The sequence below is a fragment of the Miscanthus floridulus genome, chromosome 18, assembly GCF_019320115.1.
Source record: "Miscanthus floridulus cultivar M001 chromosome 18, ASM1932011v1, whole genome shotgun sequence".
Classification (NCBI taxonomy): Eukaryota; Viridiplantae; Streptophyta; class Magnoliopsida; order Poales; family Poaceae; genus Miscanthus; species Miscanthus floridulus.
This window is the reverse complement of record NC_089597.1, coordinates 37565511-37586446: the sequence shown is the minus strand read 5'-3', so window position 1 is coordinate 37586446 and position 20936 is coordinate 37565511. Positions and strand designations below refer to the sequence as shown.

Here is a 20936-nt window from a genome sequence, read left to right as displayed (position 1 = left end):
CCACCTACCACATCGTATCGAGCATGATCCATGGCTTGCCACGTCTAGGTCGCTGACCCCGGTAGCCGTGATGATGAGACGTCTTCCTGCCCCACCCTACTAGCCAATGCCGGCACAATCTACTCGGGTCCGGCTACTCCAATTCAAGCGCATCGCACCAAGCTCTCCCCTGTTTCGTCACCTGTGTGCACATGCTCGGGCCGCAGCTAACGTTCGGAGTCACCGTCTTAATCCGCTTGAGCTCACTCGCGTACCTCTCCATGGAACGACCTTGGCCAGAGCACCGTGCCGTCGCCTAGTGGTTCACCTAGCTCAGGTCCCCATAGTCCGATTCCTTGCACCAGTAAGAGGCATAGGAGATCAACTAGGCACCCCATCTTTCCCATGCCCGGCCAAGCATTACCGACCGCCAATTTAGCGTTTTGCCCGCCGCCAGCTAGGGGCGTCGCCGCATCCCGTGGATCGGGGGTAAGTCCTAATTCATGTGGAAAGAGCCCAATTGGTGGCGTTTTTAGACTTGTGTTGATCCCCTCTAGTTGGTGCTCATGACAGGTTGGTTGGGTTTCCCGTCGTTGGTGAGGTGACGTGTCGGTGCCGCGCTCGGGGCGCCACTGCGTGGTGCGGGCACACGTGGCTAGCTTGCCCCAGCGCTCCCCTGCTTCAACCGTCATTGGAGCGTGCACCTAGGCGAACTACTGATGCTCCACCGCCACCTCTACCCTTCCGAGAGCACGTAGGTTCATTGGAACAGGCACACAGCCACCGCGGTTAGTCGCCGCGGTTAGCCGCTCGCCGCCGCCACTCCTAGTAGTACGCGGCTAAGTCCCTAACCACCACTCATGCTTGCGGATTTGGCCGTAGATGGTGGTCGGCCCGTTATTCCTGTCGCAGCGGGTCTAGCTTGCCCGGTGTTGTCGTCGTTGCCGCCGGTGTGCCGCGCCACCACGCGCGGGTATGCTGAGGACTGCCCCGATGCAAAGGCAGCATATTCCAGGGTCTTTAATGTAAAGCCTGAGTCTGTAGTAATAGTGCTCTGTTGCTCCGTTTGATTAACCAAAAGCCTAAGCCCTCTTGCAAAAGAGTTGCGCGCATGCGGGTTCCCCCGCCTTGGGCCGTTGCTGGGCCGACTACTACGCGTGCTCGCGTCACCGCGCTAGGCCACCGAGCTAGAAAGGTTGCCACCGGTCCTTTTCTTTTTCTAAAGCTTTTCCAAACTAGTTTCTAAGGTAAATTTGTAAATTCAAGATAAATTTGTGTAGAGGTTCAAAAATTATGAAACTATTTTTGTTAGACTCCTAAAATCATGATCTATCTGCTAGTATATTTTGTTCACATAGTTTTATAATATTCTGAGAAGCTATATAATTAATTTGAGATACTTAATATTGTTAAAATATAAACTTGTAGGAATTGTTGTGGTAAATTGGTGATAGTGTTGGCTCTGAAATTTTTACAGTAGATTCTTAACAATATTAGGTGCTCACTGTAATTTTTGTAGCTCCATAAGGATTAGTTTGTTAAGGTAACTAAATGAGCCCTAGTACAAAAATATATATTTAATCAATCAAATGTCAAAAGTAATTGGGGTTTGTAGAACGAAAATATTTTCTGGGAACGAATCTTACTTGACAACGTGGATACATAGACTAGCATGTTAGAGTTATCTCGTTAGCTTATGAGGCATAATCAAATTTCTAAGAGTTTCGGTTGTCGTTGATTATTTACATCTATGCGTTGCATCCACGTATATTATAATAGGAACAACGATGGATCGTGGAGATGACCGAAGTAGCGAAAAAGATGGTGCCTTGATGATCAGGTCATCATGATGAAAAGCTAACTTAGTTATATTTTTCTCAGGCAAGCCCCGGTGCATAACCTCTATTATTCTGCACTTAATTTTATGCTCGTGCATTAAGTTTTAAGGAGTTGAATAAAAATCCACTTGCATATATATATCTTTATCCTATGAGTCTTACTAGTATGATAGGATCGTGTAGATTACTATGCTACAGGACTTCGGTACAAGTCAAGTGATTGCATGTCACTCGCGAGAGATAGGAAATATATTATTATTGTTATTATATTACTATCACATGGAATATATATATATATATATGATAATTGGAGACCGGGCGAAATGATATTTTGGATCTGGACTTGGTTAGGCATTCGAGCAAGGCTCGAATTGCGCTTGTTCCACCTGTGTCCGTTAAGGACCGGCCTTTGTATTGGATTCTAGTCAGGTCACAGACTTATTATCCTTAGCACATACTTGTTTATGTGAGCAGAGGAGGCTCGTTGCTCTCTTGTCGTGGGTTTTGACTCTTTCCTGACCGACTGATTTGAGGCGGGGATGGTGGAGGTCTAAGCACCACACTGAGTCCGGAACTCAGGTGTGGGGGCTTGGAGTTCAAGTTTGGACGGGGACCTAGACTCCTTGATAGGAGAGTGGTGGGTTGGTCCTGCTTGTGTCTGGGGTACAAGCGGGGCGTGTGTTTCGGGGTATCCAGCTGTACACATTGATTCGCGAATCGCCAGGTAATCTGATACGACTTGTCTACAATCTAGCACCGTAGTAAGAACTGAAATATAAAAGATAGAAAAATAATTCTGATTGTTTACCACCTGCTTGAAAGTAGCACAGGTGCTTACATAGAATGGTAGTTAATGAACTAATGATGACTGCTAATGAAATTAAACATAAGGACACACGCTTAGTAATGCTTTCTACAGATGCAATAACCCACAAGCCAGATAGCCTTGCATATCATTGAAGTCTTTTCTTTCTCCTGGCGGGTAAGTCTTGCTGGGTACAATTATATACTCAGGGTTTTATTTTTCCCTGTTGCAGGTGACAGGCAGATGCTAGAGCTGACTCTTATGTGTTGATTCCTCCTGGTGGGTTTAGAGAGGATTCTTTTACGCTACGATCATATTTTTTTATCTATAACTCTCACTAAATGTCTTTATAAATAGAAGTTCTATAATCTGTTGTCATAGCTTATATATCAATGCTTCATTATGTCATGAATAGATATTTATTTTTGCTGTAACTCTGATCACATATTTATATTCCGCTGTTAATTTAATTATTCATAACTCTGATGTTGTATTAAAAAGTAATGTAAGATATGACTTGAGAATATTGTAAGTTTTATTCTCTCATTTGTGATCCTGATGAAAAAATATGAATTTTTGGGTTTTCCCATGGGGTGTGCTTGACAGAACTACGTAAATTAGTGTCCTCCCTTGAGTACTTAGTGTCTAATGGAAAACGAGTACTCCTGAGAGGCATTAGATTAGGCGGTTCTACCACATAATACCACTGTTCGCCTAAACGGCCATTTAGCCCGTTTACACACCGTTTAAACGCTACACGGTGGTACACCATTTCCGTTTAATCGGTTGTTTTGACCGTTTAAATGGCCGTTTTTCCGTTTAAACACCTGTTTTGCCCGAATAATGGGCTAAATGGTAGGTGACCGACTGTTTACCGTTTAGTGTTTAGGATAACACTGCATAATACTCATTCGGTCCTGAATTATAAGTCTTTCTAACTTTCTTGAGAGTCATCGTATATCAAGTTTGACCAAATTTATATAATAAAATAATAACATTTATGATATCAAATAAGTATATTTAGATTCTTTATTATTAATTACATTTTTATGCTATAATTTTTTGTAATTCTCTCTATAATTTTAGTTATATTTGAGATGTTTTGACTCTTCAAAAAAGTTTGAACGACTTATAATTTGGGACAGAGCTAGGTAGTATAATACAACGGTATGAGAAATGACGGATACTTGCATAAAAATCAAAGACATATCGAGTAGCCACTGTCTACCTCGAGTAATTTCCTGGCGCCACTAGACGTTGCAGCAGGGAAAAAAATACTGAAGCACAATTATTTCAGAACAATCGCTAATTGAAGTAGCTATTCTAAAACTAGTAAACTAAGTGCAACATGGGTCCACTATTTTCTCCACTCCTATCGTATACGATCGTGGATTATAAGTTAAAATAATATTTTTCTCTCACATCAAACCAGTCAACAGTAAATAATCCACGATCATTTACGATGAAACGAACAGGCTGATAAAATGTGTATACTTATTGCAAAGTTTGATTTAAACTAAACTGAAATCGAGAGTAGGGAACGAGCAAGTGTGCAACCGTGAAGCCCGACTTAACTTGGTGACAAGCTGACCACCATATGATCCAACAGAGCTTGGGTGACTCCGTGACGGATCGTCTAATGGACCAAGCTACTTTGTGACAAATTAATCAAGTTTCGACACTGTGTCGTATGATCTAGTGAAGACTTTGTGACTCCCAAAAGAATATCATTGAGTGGGTATTCTAGTGTATTCCTTTCTAACTGATGATAAAAAAAAACAGGCCACCACAACGTCATTGTATGGTACATTGCAGGATCATCCAGTAGTACCTATTTCCGCTAGCTTTTTCCAACCGCTAGTAACCCCTCCACCCTCTACATAAGTGCTAACCCTTGACTCATTTTTGCACTCCACTGTCGTCAGCCCTTTATGTAGAGGATTGTGAAGCTCTTGGAGAGTCATCCAAGCCAAGAAGTGAGAATTGAGAGTTAGCCTTGAGTGGTACTAGTGTTCTTGGTTGGATTTCCTCGAGTTCAAGCTGAATACTTGCTACTCTTGACGATTGTCATCACCTAGATGGTCCGGTGGAGGACTAACCTTCCTCAATGGAGTTATTGTTCTGGAGGCTTGTGTAGTTTGTAACCTACTATTCCGGAGTGGATAAGCCTTATTCACTAGGGCGAAGGAGTTTAATCGAGTTTTGATGACTCTCTTTGGTGCTCCAACAAGTATTAGGGGGTTGTGGCAACAACCCGATTACAAAAAAAATCCAATTGTGTCTTGTCCTTCTTTTGTTCTTGAATTACTTATTGTTTAAGCTCTTGCTTTGTTTGTTGAGTGACAACTAGGATTACATGTAGAGTGCTTAACATATGTTTTCCTTCTTCCTCTTAAGGACAATACTCTTATTGTGAACTATGCTAAGGACTTGTTTAGCTATGATGGCCCTAAGGTCTTAGTGTGTTTTTGTAATAGACTTAGGTGTCAAGGTGCTTGGGGGTTTAGAATTTGCATAGTCTAAGGTTGTTGCTTTTATTTTTTATAAAGCCCAATTCACCCACATCTTGGGCCATTCGGTCCTTACACAAGGGTAGCTTGTAATTTTGTTTCTACTCCTATGCCCTTACAAATATCCCATCAAAGGGACAATACATGACATGATGTATTGCTATTATACGGATTACAAAACATATTGCAGCAAAGGATCGAAGTTATTAGAATTGAAAAAGAGGAGATTTCAGTTTTTGACTAGTCAGGTTTGAACCAAGAAACCGAACTTACTGCATTCTGTGTTTAATCCTTTGTTTCGCAGGTCTTTGGCTCCTATATTTGTTTAGTATCAGTTTTGCACTGTGTCTATACTTTAGAGGCTATAATTCTCCGATTTAGGATTACCACGAAATTGGAAATGCCTATTCTTAGCGGTTTTTGTATTTTAGGTTATAATTTTTCCGATTCGCATATTCATCCCACTCTAGACGTTGTACTCCATCCTTTCATGTATAAACATAAATTAAAAGTGGTTAAAGATATTTTTTTCAAACCGTTCTCATCCTTACACGTGTGTACCACAAAGTGTTCCTCCCCGTGGGTCTTTGCTCCTGATCAAGATTCGATCAAAATACGTTATCTGTGCAAATATGTTCCGAGCTTTTCTAATTACATTGAAACTATATATATACCATCTAGTATATATCAATACAAAAATAAAAATAGTTTTTATTAACTGTGGCAACGCACGAACACTTTTGCTGGTCCTATCTAATATTAAAAAGGGAAGGAATGCTTCCATCTACTTTTTACTTCCTACATTGTCCTTGTGTCTTGCCTTGTCCCGTCCATGATCTAGACTCATGACCTTGTAGAACAGCACGTGTCACGATTCCAAGGCGTGTCTAGGCATTACAACATCTCCATGTCCTGTATTTAACCTAGAACCGGTACTTATATGAGTTAGAACAATGTACATCTAGGCATCTAGCGACGATCGGGGTGTTCGGCTGTACTGCTTTCAGCTTGTTTCGGCTTATTCTCTCACACACAACACTACTGAATCATCCGAAACCATCCGAAATTCACTGTGCAGTGAACCATCCGAACACGCCGGATATGGGGTCTACCTCCAAGACACGTCCGCGACGGCACGAAGCCTGATTCCAAGACGTATCAAAATAGATGACACGATTGTTGAATAAATCTTCAAGACACAAATCATTTAAGTTACTGTGCAACAAGAGGTACGTTCCGTCACAACATATAAGCATGTTTGGTAGTACTTCTTTCATCCTGAAATGTATGGCATGCAAGCATTTCAAAATTTAAAGTTTGTTATATTTAACTAACAATGAGCCTAATAATCATATAAAAAGCTTATAATACAAAAGTAGTTGTATTAGTTTTTTTTAGAGATTCTTTCTAATCATCAAACTTTTGTTCCTATAAATTATATATTATAAGAGAAATCATAAATAAAAATATGCTCTTAAGAATCGTACTAAGTTAAATCACGTCTTTTATTTTGAGATGGATGAAGTATAATTCAAAATCAACTGAAATGAAAATTAATACGTGTAACGAAAAATATTAGTATAACAATTCAACTCTCGAGCAAACAACTAGTAGGTCACGTGCTGAATCAGTCACCTCCTCTTACGGTCAGTCCGACACAGGCAGACCGCAGACAGCACTACAGCAGTCAGCAGCATCCTAAGGCCACAGTCATCAGCGCCGCCCAATGCTACAGTGTCGTTTTGTTTTTATTTGATAATAATTATCTAATCGTTGACTAATTAGGCTCAAAACGTTCGTCTCGCAAAGTACAACAATTAGTTTTTGATTTCGTCAACATTAAGTACTCCATGCATGTACCGCAAATTTGATGTGACGGAGAATCTTCTTTTTATATAGTGTCAGAATTTGGTGGAACTAAACGAGGCCTAACTCGTAGTACGTTAACTTCGAATCTGTGACATCAGTAAAAAAAAACTTTGAATCTATGTTAAGAAGTAAATCTTTACTACTTTCTCCGTGCTAAAAACATAAATTCTGCACGTATTTTAAAATTTAAATTTTATTATCTTTAACTAATAATTAGTCAATTACTCCGTCCAAAAAAGTAATGTTCTATGATTTAAAATTTGTCATAGAAAAAATAATGTTCCAAGTTTTAAACATGTCGTTGGCCCACAAATCCGACGTCAAATTACCAATTGAGATGCGCTACTGATTGTTGCCCGCCTCGGATCTCTGCGTGCTTGCATGATCGTGTGTTAATTAGGAAGTAAATCACGCGACATTTTAAGAGAATCATGTGTGACATACTAGGAGTATTAAGGACATTTCTCTTTTCCACTAATCTGTCTAAAAAATCCCAGAACTATCACTTTTTCTGGGACGGAGGAAGTACTTTCTAATGATCAAACTTTTGTTTCTATAAATTATATATTATAAGAGAGATTATAAGTCAAAATATGTTTTTTGAAGACCACAATAAATCAAATCGTGTTTTATATTTTGAGATGGAGGGGGTATAATTTAGGGCCCATGTAGATGTGAGAATCGGTTCTAATTCTCTTCAAAATCACTAGAAACACTTCCAAGCTGTCAAACACAATATTGATTGTAGGTAGAAACGGTAGTGATTCTCACTTTTTGTACTACAAACCAGAATAGCCTCTAGAGTAGTTTCTCTTAGTTCTATTTCTTATGTTCCGGTCTCCCATCTATTCTAGAAATATTTCTAGTGATCCTCTTCAAGTGAAACCAATTAAAATTGTTGGCTTTTGATTTGTTCTTCGCCCATTTTTGTAAAACATATATTTTTATGACTTTTTCATGTAAATCATTGATTTTCGCCATCTTTTAGGAATCAGAATTCAACTAACTAGCCAAATGATCTGAGAAAGCGATTCTGGTTTACCAGAACAAATGTTTCTATAATATAATAAGAAAGTTTAGAAACCATTCCAAAGAATCTGAATCTCTAGCAAACACACCCTTAAAATCGACTAAAAATAAAATTAATACGTATAACGAAAAATATTAGTAACAATTCAACTCTCGAGCAAACGGTGACGTTCGTTTCGCTGAAATTTAGCTTACGCTGATTCGTTGTGCGAGAAAAATACTGCTGAAGTAGCCCCCAACTGCTATGTCACGTGCTGAACCAGTCACCTCCTGTCACGGTCAGTCAGGCACAGGTTGACAGCACTGCAGCAGCATCCTACAACTCGTAGTATTCGTTAACCTTGAATCTGTGTCATCAGTCAAAAAAAGAAAAACCCCTTTGAATCTCTGCTAAGAAGTACTCCTTCCGTCAAAAAAAAAAACGCAATCCTTGAACCTAGATATCGAGTAATCGAGATCGCAGAGGGTGTATCTGTTAAAAAACGCCCACAAATCCCATTCCTCCTCCTCTCTCCTCCCGTCCTCCGCCTCGAGACGCCCGTCTCCTCCTCGCTTTGCCCCCCACGAAACAATTCTAAATCCTCGCGCAGAAGATCGGATCCTCCGTGGGTTCCGCATCGGTGCTTGCACTCCCTGCTCGGATTTCTGGCAGCCCTTTCCTCCCCCCCTGAATTCCTGTGCGGATTCCCTCCCCTGCCCCGGCGGTCGCTCCTGTTGCCTGTTGGGATCTTGGGAGGAGGGGTTGGTGGGGGCCGAAGGCGCCCGCGATCCGGCCGGCCCGTGGAGATGGCCGGCGGGAAGGAGCCGATCGAGGTGAAGTTCCGGCTGTTCGACGGCACCGACATCGGGCCCAGCAAGTACGACCCCAACACCACCGTCGCCGCGCTCAAGGAGTTCGTCCTCGCCCGGTGGCCGCAGGGTGAGGAGACCTGTCGACTGCTCTGCCCGCTCTTTCTTCTCTCTCTACTATGATCTCACTTCAGTTGCGTTGCGTATATATACAGCTCTGCTATGTTGATGCTTGCTGTTTCGGGAGGTTGCTTGTTCCGCTGTCCTGCCTTTACCCGTTCGGCCGTTTGGGAACAAGAAACGCCATTTCGGACCACGGTTCTTGTGGGTTTGGGGGATGCAGCTGTTACTTTTCGTGTTGCGATTTGCTTGCAATCCAAGATCCACTGGTCATGTTGCTGCATGGAATGGGATGCGTGATAGTTGTAGGATGAATTCAGTTAGTGCGCTGTTTGTTCTGATCGTGCGGTAGTTAGTTATTCAGACCCTTGTCCAGGTGATGTTTTTTAAAGCCCCCTTACCTGTAGTAGCAACACTGCTACCTTCCATGCCAGAGTTTAGATGTAGAAATTCTTGCCTTGTATTTGAGATGGATAGATACTCCTGCCTGTGTTTGGTTTCCCTCTTTATTGCATGCTGTATAGGGATGTGCAGAGTTTTTTTTTTTGTTCCTGATGATATGACCAGATAATTTTGCTACCTGCTAGAACTCTTGAGTGCATATTTGGTAATTGGTCCTTTGCAAACATGTGATGGCAGGACCATTTCCTGAGATTCTGTGGCTTAATGTGACTGCCAGTCTTCTTACCTCGTCATGTCCATAGATGGGCATCAATATTTTGGTGTTATTTTTTTACTGAATTCTGAACAACTAGGGGATCCTCCTCTTAGTAGCACTTTGTTGAAGCTAGTCATCAGAATGTTTTTGTTGGTTTATTAAGACAGATATGACTGGATTAAGCTTGTAACCGTAAACACGGAGTGCATCTGAGCATCTGCATGGACAGGACCACATTCAACATGTGGTCACATGAAAGTACTAGAAGAAACAACATTATATGCAGTATGAGCTTTTTCTACCATACCTGTGTGATAGTTCCACAAGTAAACACTAGATTTTGTGAAACTGGGCTGCTGTTTGTGTTTGGTGAAGTTGACAAATTCTAGCGGGCTTAAACTGAGAAAGAATTCAGAGGTGGCAAGAAGCTTCAGGTCTTATTAGCGAGTGATTAATGACTATGGAAAGTTCACAGTAATAAGGAAACAATCATAACACAATATGAAAAGTTCACAGTAATAAGGAAACAATCATAACACAGTTAACCATATTTCAGGGGTTTTCCTTGATGAATGATAATCTGTCCAGAACTGGGAGTTAACAGTCTTTTTTTATCACCTTATTGTCTGTCATTAATATTTTCAAACACTTCATTTTTGGCATTTCCTCTGAATATATTTTTGTTTAGCTACTGGCATATTTCAGTCCTCCAGAACCTTTGTGAACTATATCTGTGTTGATAGTATTTTCCATATATGTTCACAGATAAAGAAATAGTTCCGAAAACTGTCAATGATGTGAAGCTCATCAATGCTGGAAGGATACTGGAGAATAGCAAAACTCTTGCTGAATCTCGAGTCCCAGTTGGAGAAGTTCCTGGAAGTGTGATTACAATGCATGTTGTTGTGCGGCCTCCTCAATCTAACAAAAGTGGTAATATTCTTTCTTCCTCAAAATTGTTCCAAGTTATTTTCCTAATCTGTTTGATGAGTTCCCTGTTCTAAGCTCCAGATGCTTGAAATTTCTTGTGTCAGTGTAATTGAAATTTTGACCATCACAGATACAATTAGTTAAATGCTCCTGCTGAACTATGTTTTGCAATCTCACCCCAAAATAGAAAGAATGTGTATTGCTTATTTAAGTGTATTAATGCAGTTCATCATTGTTAATTTCTAGGTCATAGCATTTTCTAGGTCCTCCACTTAATGTTGGTTCTCTATTCAAATATTTGTGGCCCTGAACTCTTTAGGCATTGGATTGAATTTAGCTCTTCTATCCTTAGTGCTGTTCTGTGGCAGTGATACAAAGTTATATAGCAGGACTTCTTTTGTACTTGCTGCTTTTGTTGATCACTGATCAGAAAAGGTTGCTGGTAAAAAACTTGCCTTGTCAAAACTGTAGTCAAAACTGATCTGGTATGGAGCTGGGTTGACAGGGAAGGCATACCAGAAAAGTTTGACAAAACTGCTTACGTTGACCAGTCTTCTCTTCTCCTCATGATGCTTCCATGAGTTTCTTGTCATTTTTCAGTTAATTGATTTGTTCATTATATGAAGGCGTGTTAGCTAGCTTGCAATATCTGCTGAGCGGTCTTGTATCTATACTGGTGTGTTAGTTTATTTTTTTCTTACCTATTTCTAGTTCTGTCACAAGGGCAACCTCATTGGCACACATGTTCTACACTTATACTGCTGGACGATACATACATACATACGCACATATATGCTTGCATGCATGCATACATTGTCTAAGTGCATCGTTCTGTGTTGATTCCGTGCCATTCATTTTGAAATAATCCTGCTTAAAAAATATCCTTAAAATGTTCTACCTCCCTTTTTCAGAGAAGCAACAGTCAAACTCTCCGATGCCGAACAGATGTGGATGCACGATATTGTGACGTTGATGCAAGTAGCAATGTGTATATCGGTGACCACAGGGATCACAAGTTCATTTAACAATTGATTCTTGCATCAATTCTTCACAGCCTAAGCCCAGACATGGTGTTACGGCCAGTCACATCTGCTTGAGAATTTGATGCTTGCGATCATGTGTTCGAGTGTGCAGGAAGGATAGTTCACGGGGTCCTGGTAAAACCCTTAAAACGGTGTGGAGTAAGGAATTGGATGTTTGCTATTGTGTTCATGTGTAAAGATAGTGATACCAGAAGTGAGTTGCTGCATAGTACATCGGAGACAATTCTTTTTCGTAGCTCGGTTGCGTATATCGGTATATGTGTTTTGTAATAGAAAAAAGATGACTGACCGTTCTTGTTATAAAGTGGTAAGGAATGCTGGGGTTTGGCATGGGACGATGAAAGTGAATAATGACCAGTAATACACTAATACTTGTTTTGGCTATTGTTGGACCCTCGGGTATCGTCTCCACCGGCGAGCTCGCCAACGCTTTTGGAACAGAGCCCCCTGTTTCTGGTGGCAAGTGAGCTCGTAGGCCTTCTTTGCAACAAAGTAAAATAGAGAAATTCGAAAGAATTAGAATAGACCCTCTTTTGAAACAAAGAAAAAAATATTCTATCCTTACTATTGTCGTAGTCTGTTTTTTTTCCCTCGAACTTTAAAAATAGATATCTTATCCCCTTTAACTCTTAAAATCATTCAGATTGCCTCACTGGCTTAGTTTGAAGTGATTTTGAAGGTGGATTTATCTTTCTTTAGTTAACAAATTTGGTAAATACTTGATAAGGTTCTTAAACCATAGAAAATATCTCAAAGTTTCTAAAATCTTCGAGGACATATACTGGAAAACTAAGAATCAAAATAAAATATTTAGACCTCATGAAAATATCTCTAGACGCTTCAAAAATAGATTTAGTTATAGAAAAATAGAAAAGTATCCAAAAAAAATCTAAAAATTTCCCAAAACATTCAGCATCAATGTATGTCATGCTGGCCATGTCTCATATTTTTTCCCATGCAAAATTTTTAGAACATATTAATACGTTGATTAGAATGTTTTGTGAAGTTTCTATTTTTTCAACATTTTCCCATTTTCTAGATCTTAATCTATTTTTTGAAGCTTCTAAAGATAATTTCACAAGGTCTAAATTTTTATTTGGATTTGTGGTATCCCAATCTATCTCTAGTTTTTTTTTTGATTTTTTAGATACTTAAGAGACATTTTATGTGATTTAAAATCCGTATCAAATACTTATCAGAAAATTTTAAACTAAGAAAATACAAAATCATCTTTAAAACAACTTTAAACCATGGCAGTGAGGTTTTGAGTGCGCTTTTTGAACTACATCCCCTTAATTTGTTGGCCCTTGCAAAGTTCCGCCCATAATACCTGTGGTTGCATCCTGAAAAATAGCTGCACTCTGCTCGGAACAGAGGAGAATCCGGCGAAGCCGGAATCCAAATAGGTTAGGAGATTCAAACTCTTTAGATTTGGAAAGAGGCCGAGTCCAGCTTGAAAGAGTCCGCTATGCAATAGGTTAAGGCAAGCAAGAAAGAAACCATTCTACACTTTTCTGATTGCTATTTCTCAACACATCTATTTCTCTCTTCTAGCCCCACTACCCTTCTTTAATTTCCCACTATGGCAGCTACAGGCTAGACTGCCAGAGACACCGACACCTGCTGGTTTAAAATCTTGCCAATCTTCTCAGAAAAGTGCCCCCACAATGAAATCAGCACATAGAACCTGCTCATCATTGGGAATGGGAACTAACAGCCTCAGTAAAACTAGTTTTCAATTTTCTTTCACTAGTTTCCATCTCTCTTTGTTATGCCTATCCACAACAAACTATATTATTTTGGAAATGATGAAAACTAACTACTGACTATGATATGTAATCCAGAAACATCACATCCTTTTGTTGGAGATCACACAAGTGACCATGCACCATACAAGAGCTGCAATGTTGAAGTGATAGCTTTTTGGAGATTGTTCACCATATACTCAAACACAACCAATAACAAGGGCAGATCCAAGTAAACCAAGAACAAGAAGGCATTAGTTGAGATCTATGTTACTCTCATGTTGGTCAACAAGATTAGTTACAGCACCTAAAGAAAGGCTATTAACATAAAATTGATCATTGCCTATATTTCTTTTTTCTTAGCAAACATTGGCTATATTTCTGTAGCTGTATAGTTGTCCATGCATCTGAAGTACACTAGTATCTTAAGTTATAAATAAAATTGGACACATCAAAGCACTTGATTTTCCAAGTTTAGTATGGCGCAGTGAAAACACTAAATTTATATTGTACTGTGAGTAAGCAAGAACAACAATCGTCTTACCATTTCAAGATCTTGCTTGCAGATGCAATTTTGGCTTCAGGATCAACAATCAGTCCTCCATTCCTTAGGAAATCACGTGCAGCTTCCATCAATTCTTTATCAATATCTCCTGGCGAGTAACACCTAAGTGCAGGTCCAGATTTGGTGCCACATACTAAAGCAAAGTGAACAAGAGGTTCATGGTGGGCCACCTGCAGTTACAACGAAGAAAATACAGTGAAAATATTTTCTCATCACAAATCTAGCTAACTCCTGGCCGGCATGTAGGACTCGGTAATTAGTCAGAATAGTGTTTATAATGAATGAAGGGCGGGCCTAGTGCAAGCGGTAGAGTCTTACCGCATGTGACCGGAAGGTCCCGGGTTCGAGTCGCGGTCTCCTCGCATTGCACCGGCGAGGGTAAGGCTTGCCACTAACACCCTTCCCCAGACCCCGCACAGAGCGGGAGCTCTCTGCACTGGGTACGCCCTTTAGTGTTTATAATGAATGCTGAAATGTATCAGCAGTGTAGTTCTGCTATAATGTAGCAAGGGTTGTGGGCTTGTGGCTATGTATGCCTGTTTAGGCAAGTTGGTAAAGTTCTAGGCCTCTGGTGGATACAACCACCTCTATTGTGGGAGTGTGAGTAGACAACTTCTATGACAATATGTTTTACTTTCTTTGGCGGGTAGTATATTTGAAATCTAAACTTTGTTAACAATACCTGCTGAACCTAACTATCTGACTTTCCAGAGAGACAAAACGGAATATAGTAATTACTATTACTAAGGATACAATGGTTCGTTTGATGGGCTATCTATATTCCTTCTATCTGCTTCTGCAATCAACTACTAGAAACTCTTCTTGACAATACATATTCAAATTTTTAGACGGAAATCAACAAACAAACAACCAGCATTACATTGCATCAGTATCTAAACTGCAGGTTGAACATATATCCAGTCTTGAAAAGAAATGTAAATTCTATAATGTCAGTTCAAGCAAAATTCTGAACATCTATTTGGTGGCAAGGGTAGAAATGAGAAATTTCATGGAACAACAAAAAAAATTGACACATACACCAAGAAAAACAAAGAGGATTCAAGGCACCAAATGCGACTCTGAGGAAAAAGGAAGTGGGTGCAAACAGAGAACTATGTTTAGCTTTTTGAATCAGATCTGATATGTTCACCTCGGATCTTTGGTCTTTCTGCCCGAAAGGTTTGGCAATGTTGTATGGTGGCCTTTGGTTGCCACGTAGAATGCCATTTTGGATCGCTGACAGTGAATAAGCACATCCACCAATGACATACTTGAAATCTCCAAAAAAGTTTCTTCTGTCCAGTGGTCCAGCAGGATGGCCACATGTCACTAATGCATGGATAGCCATCATATTGTAGACACTTATGAAGAAAGCAAGCTTTTCTTCACGTGATAAATCATCAATTTCCACCCTCTGGAGCTCCTCAACTGTTCTAATATATCTATGTAGGAGAAACGAGAGTTAGTGCAATGCACCCATCATCACAACTGGGGACCCCAAACAGAAAAACTAAGTAATATGTGTTCAAAAGAAAATTTCTATTTATGTATTTACAGCATAACATATAAAGAGACAAGCTCAAACAACATATCAAGGTCTACTCATTACATTATGAACCTATACACCTAAACATATGTATTAACTCAAAATCTGCCAGAAGTAGCTAGAACAACCAACAAAATGTTATCGTTGTAGTATATGAAGGTAAACAAGACATGGATTATGCAGTATACTTTAACTTTTGCATCTTAATCAAGTCTATGAGGCCAAGCACTAACCTTTTAAATTCCTCAGAACCTTGGATGCTTCTGTAGTCAACATGTCTACCATCCGCTGATACATAAGCTTCAAAAATGGCACAGGATAATAACCTCAGTCTTGATGCCACTTCAGCAATGGGCTTCGGTGCAACATCCATGATGCCCCTAGGGATGTTGTAGCATTGAGTCATAACTATTGGATCATGATCCAGGAAACGATATAGGTGGTTTCCATCTTCAAAGACATTTTCACTGCAGTGTCACCAAGTGTTACAATATTAACAACCCAAATTGTCAACCGGTGCAGATGGATGTAATAGAAAGGGCGTACCCAGTGCAGAGAGTTCCCGCTCCGTGCGGGGTCTGGGGAAGAGTGTTAGTGGCAAGCCTTACCCTCGCCTATGCAATGCGAGGAGACCGCGACTCGAACCTAGGACCTTCCGGTCACAGACGGTAAGACTCTACCGCTTGCACCAGGCCCGCCCTTCTAGATGGATGTAATAGAAATGCTAATTTTAAAACTAGCTCTAGAACATGAGGAAAGAGGTATTTTCTTGCCAGCTTCCTTCCAAATTCCACTGCCTACATGGACAACAGGAATCTATGAAAAAGTGGTAGCCATACAATTTCCAGTACGAGGCAAAAAAAAATGCTCGATTGAATGAAATATCCTTGCACAATACAATGGCATAAAACATGTAACTTTTTCATCTATAGCTAAATAAAAACTAGTACCAAAAATCAAGAATAATGTTGTTCAAAAGCCATGTTGAAAGGCGTAACATGGCTTAAATAAAAGAGTAATTTTAACATGCAGCATAGATGTTTTACCTCATCTCTCTCCAAATATTGATCTTCTTATATGAAATCCACAGCTTCACTACCAAGAAAGCAGTTACTAAATCTTCTCATCTTATAGAATCTATCCTTAGGAGTGATAGACTCTCTCATTTTTCTGACAATGGTTGCCAACTCATCAATCTTCCCACTTCCTGATTCGTCATCTTCTCCAGGTAAGGGGGGCAATGGAGCAGAAGATGAGGGTTCTTCATTGAACAGAACACCGATATTATCATCAAGTATGCCAGAATCTTCCATTTTCTTCAACTCAATTAACCCTCCAATTAGTAGATCCTACGTTACACGGATACATATCCGATACGGATATGCAGTGGATACGCGGCGGATACGTATCCGTGAAATATCGGCAAAAAAATAAATAAAACTAAATTCCGATACGTGGACTGATACGTATTTGGGCGTTTGCGATACGGCCTAGCCCACCCACCACTGACCTGTGATATACTATGGCCTATCCCACACGCACTGGGTGGGCTACCCGCCAGCCAGGCGCCACGCCGCAACCACGCTGGCGAGGTCCGTGCTGCATCTACGCCGGCAGTGGCGGACCCAAGATTTCAAACTTGGGTATGCCCAAGCCCAAGCTAAAGAAAATATATTACAAATTGAGCCAAGATCAAAGAAGAACTTGAGTTGTTGCCTCATAATTTGGTTAACAAAGATACCGAATCAAGATCTGTCTGCACTTCCAAACGCCTCCAGTGGTGTGCGCCTGTGCTGGCGACCAGTGTGCCCTCCTACCCACTGGTATCTAGCGGGGTGTGAGGCGACCCACGGTTGAACTATGCCTACCTGCTTGCCGAATGCTCGAGCCGCAACAATGGTACATCCACGGCAACACTGTGCATCTTAGGGCAACACCGCGCTGGGGTTTTAAGGTAGTCAGGGGGGTGGCTGACATCTTTGCTTGGCAGGTGCTAGGATTTCATCTCGTGGTAGCGTCCATTGGGCTCGCGGCTCTTGCGCTTTGCCTCGCCAGTTGCTAGACCGAGGGTGGAGAATGGACTAGAATCAGTCTGGCTGTTTTTTGATAAATAAGATGAAGAGAACTACAATATTAAAGCTTAACTATATCATACATATGTGTATACTTATATCTACTAATTTTTGTGGCAAAATGTTGGGTATGCCCGGGAATACCCGGGCACAACACCAGGTCCGCCCATGTGCGCCGGGCGGGCTGCCAGCGGCCACGCGCCGTGCCACACCCCACGCTGGGCGAGCTCTGTGCTAGCGAGGTCTGCATGCTGCATCCGCGCCAGGCGGGCCGCCTGCTGGCCACACGCTTGGGGTGGAGTGGGGCGCAGCCATGGTCGCTCGGCCACCTACGCCGAGAGGGACCTCGGTCACCGGCGTGGGAGGAGGAAGGCATGGCGCCGGTGGAGGAGCTGCGAGGAGCAGGCCAGCAGGAGCGCAGTCGCGCAGACGGCTGATTGAAGGGTGGGGAAGAACGCTGGGGGAGAGAAAGAAGATTAAAAAAAATCTAATCTTGGGCCCAACTAAGCATAGGCGGGGAAGACGTGTTGTACATTTATATGCCAAAAATACCCCTCCAATAGCCAGCACATGTAGAAGTACACCCTGTTCGCTTGCTTTTAAGCCGTACTTTTTCAGTCAACGAACAATATTTTTCTCTCACGACAAATCAGCCAACCGTATTTTCAGCCATGGCCTATCAGCCAAGCGAACAGGGCAGTAGCAGCTAGAAGCTGTGAAATTATTGGAGTAGTCTCTAGAGAGCATCCATACATACCCAATAATTTTAATGTCTTTTATTATTATTTTTTTATAAAAATAATAAAACAGGGGAGAGAGCATCCATACATACCCAATAATTTTAATGTCTTTTATTATTATTTTTTTATAAAAATAATAAAACATATCCTCGTATCAGGTTCTCTCAAAAAATAGCATATCCGCGTATCCGTCCGATATCCCTGCTTAGAGTAGGTCATTAAAGTACACTTTTGGTACAGTGGATGATCCAGTATTCTTCTCCAATTCCATCTTTCTACCAGGGAAGATGTCAATGTTAATCTCAACATACTTGAGCCTTTTCTGATGCAAGAATAGACGAACCATTTTGCAATCTTCACACCCCAGTTTTGTGTATATTATTATCCTACTCTTCAATGTTGGTGGCTCCAACAAACCAGGTACATTTTCATTCAATGCTTCCCCAGTTACAGAAGTACCAAAATCTCAGCCAATTTTAATGAAGTTCAGTGGGTTCCAAGCAGTCCAAGTTCAGTGGCTTGGATTCAGCATCTGTCCCGGTCTTCTCGCAGTCCATGCATTCTGAACCAACAGTCTTGTCAGCTTCAACCTTGAATTCATGCTCGTCCTTTTTGCCAGAAAGGCGCCGCATAAATGTTGAAACTGCAATTGCACTCTTTTCTTTAACAAAATTTTTTATTGCAACAGCCCGGTCATTCAGTACAGACTCCTGAGCCTCTGAGTCAAGTTCCACAGATTGATTGGAAGAACTCCTCGTTTCTTCTATTTCAGGAACCTCAGTTCCATCAAACACTGGCTCTTCAGATTTGTCTTCAGCAAGAATCTCTTTTGTGATCTCGTTTGAGCTTGCACATTCCATGACATCTGAGCTTGTCCTTTCATTCATTTGTCCATTTAAGCCCTTTTCTGAATCATCATCTCCCTCTTGGATCTGCACTTCTGATTCATTGTTTAATTTGTCATTCGAGGAACTTGGTGCTTCTTCTACATTTAACATTTCTGTTTTCCTTGACAAATCGATTAGAAGACTCTTCTGTGACAGCAATTGTTTTGTCATCCTTGTCTGTACTCTCCATGATACAAAACAGCCTTCAGCAGGGCACCTGTGCAATCATCGAGACATGCAGTAAATTGTTAATATACAATATGACGAACGTAATGAACACATCTCAAGTGTGAAAAAATATTGAGGATTATGCTACCCTACCACAGAAACTTTACACAAGTAGGGATGTTGGCATTTCCACACGAATACCAACATATATGTTAAAAAATGGTATACATAATAAAACCAAACAGATGGGAAGCTATCCTTCCTAATTTAGGTCCCATGCAATTTTGCAATCCAATGCAGTCAGTATCTTGTACAAATCAGCAACTTACATGTGTAAGACAAAGTTCATTAGTTTTAGCGGCACACACAAACTACATAATCAGATCATTTTGGAACGTCAAATGTAGCAGGTTAATCATCCCCTATCCTGAAGAATGTGTGCAATGTTGAATGTTCACAGCTCAAAGATTGTGTACTGCATGGTAAAAGCTCAACCAATCCTCAAAAGCAGCAAGGACTCTTGGGCAAGTTCTCAACAGCACATCCTTAGAAAAACCACTCAGATATCACACCATCCATTTCAACTGCAGCAACTACACAGAAAAAATGCACACAAATGTTGAAATTTGAACATGCCGTATTGAACAATAGGCCGTGGAGCTACCAAACCCTGGTTCATCACAAACTACCATCAAACTACTCACCTTAAATAACGCACTCAATCCAATATGTAACTAGATGATCGATCACGCATAAAAGGGACCAGAACAAGTATTATTATCCTACCAAAGAAGAGCAGGAACCATGGCATGATGCCTTGATAGATGATCCATATGCATGCAGGTGGGAACACTTTACTGATAGAAACAGACTTGGAACACACAAGCATGGCAATCTAGCTCCCAACATGAGTTGTGTCTCCATTGAATGATTGAAACATTCCCCCACAAACCTCTCGCGTGTCTCGACCAAGTCCCCCAACCCCAACAGGTTACATCCATTAAAACGCCCAGATCAGCCGCTCATAATCGACAGCACACCATCACCTCACACACGAACGCTAAACATAAAGTCCCACTCCCACCCACAGGGTACACCGAGAGCACGAACATAAACCCTATAGGCTATAGGGGGAGAGAGAAAAATCCCCCAACTAAACTACATCCGCAGCAATCCGAGGAAGAAGGGAAAAAAATCAAAGCAAATGACCACCATTACACGCCACTCCTCCCCAAAAAAATTCAAGCATACCAACCTGACGAAGAACGTCGGAGCAAAGGGTCCCAAACTGAACACCGAAGTCCACGAGCTGCGCGATTCAACAAATGGACCAAAACAAAATTAGATGGAAGAGGAATAAAACAAGCGGAGATTAATCGAGAAGGGAGCAAAGGGATGGAGGAAGGAATAGCCTGTTCGGTAGTCTGGTTCGTATCATTGCTGGTTCGTAATAAAGTATTACTGGCTGATTTGTGTGAGAGAAAAATACTATTCTGACTGAAAATTTACGATCGTTTATGACAAGCCACAGCCAAACAAACATGCTGAAGCTGGGGGCGTACGCGAGTGCTAAAGCCGAGGATCCGAAATCCGTTTGCTCCCGAGCAGGGTTTGACTGGGAAGAAGGTGAGCAGGACTGCAAG

General features: G+C 41.1%; 1 protein-coding gene and 1 pseudogene across 1 annotated transcript; one reads left to right on the top strand and one right to left on the bottom strand.

The window, feature by feature from the left end:
• Positions 1-8522: 8522 nt before the first annotated feature.
• LOC136521203 (membrane-anchored ubiquitin-fold protein 3-like) lies at positions 8523-11900 on the top strand. The gene is made up of 3 exons (XM_066514909.1): positions 8523-8949; positions 10363-10530; positions 11439-11900. Exons 1-3 carry the CDS (start codon positions 8817-8819, stop codon positions 11492-11494), a joined length of 357 nt encoding a protein of 118 aa, XP_066371006.1. The 5' UTR covers positions 8523-8816; the 3' UTR covers positions 11495-11900.
• Positions 11901-13855: 1955 nt separating this feature from the next.
• On the bottom strand, positions 13856-19315 carry LOC136519885 (uncharacterized; annotated as a pseudogene).
• Positions 19316-20936: the final 1621 nt, after the last annotated feature.

What these genes read in the sequence shown, in the direction of transcription:
- LOC136521203 (XM_066514909.1), top strand. Translation starts at nt 8,817, where the DNA reads ATGGCCGGCGGGAAGGAGCCGATCGAGGTGAAGTTCCGGCTGTTCGAC. An exon ending in CCTCGCCCGGTGGCCGCAGG is followed by an intron (nt 8,950 to 10,362) that starts GTGAGGAGACCT and finishes ATATGTTCACAG; the next exon opens with ATAAAGAAATAGTTCCGAAA. An exon ending in TCCTCAATCTAACAAAAGTG is followed by an intron (nt 10,531 to 11,438) that starts GTAATATTCTTT and finishes TCCCTTTTTCAG; the next exon opens with AGAAGCAACAGTCAAACTCT.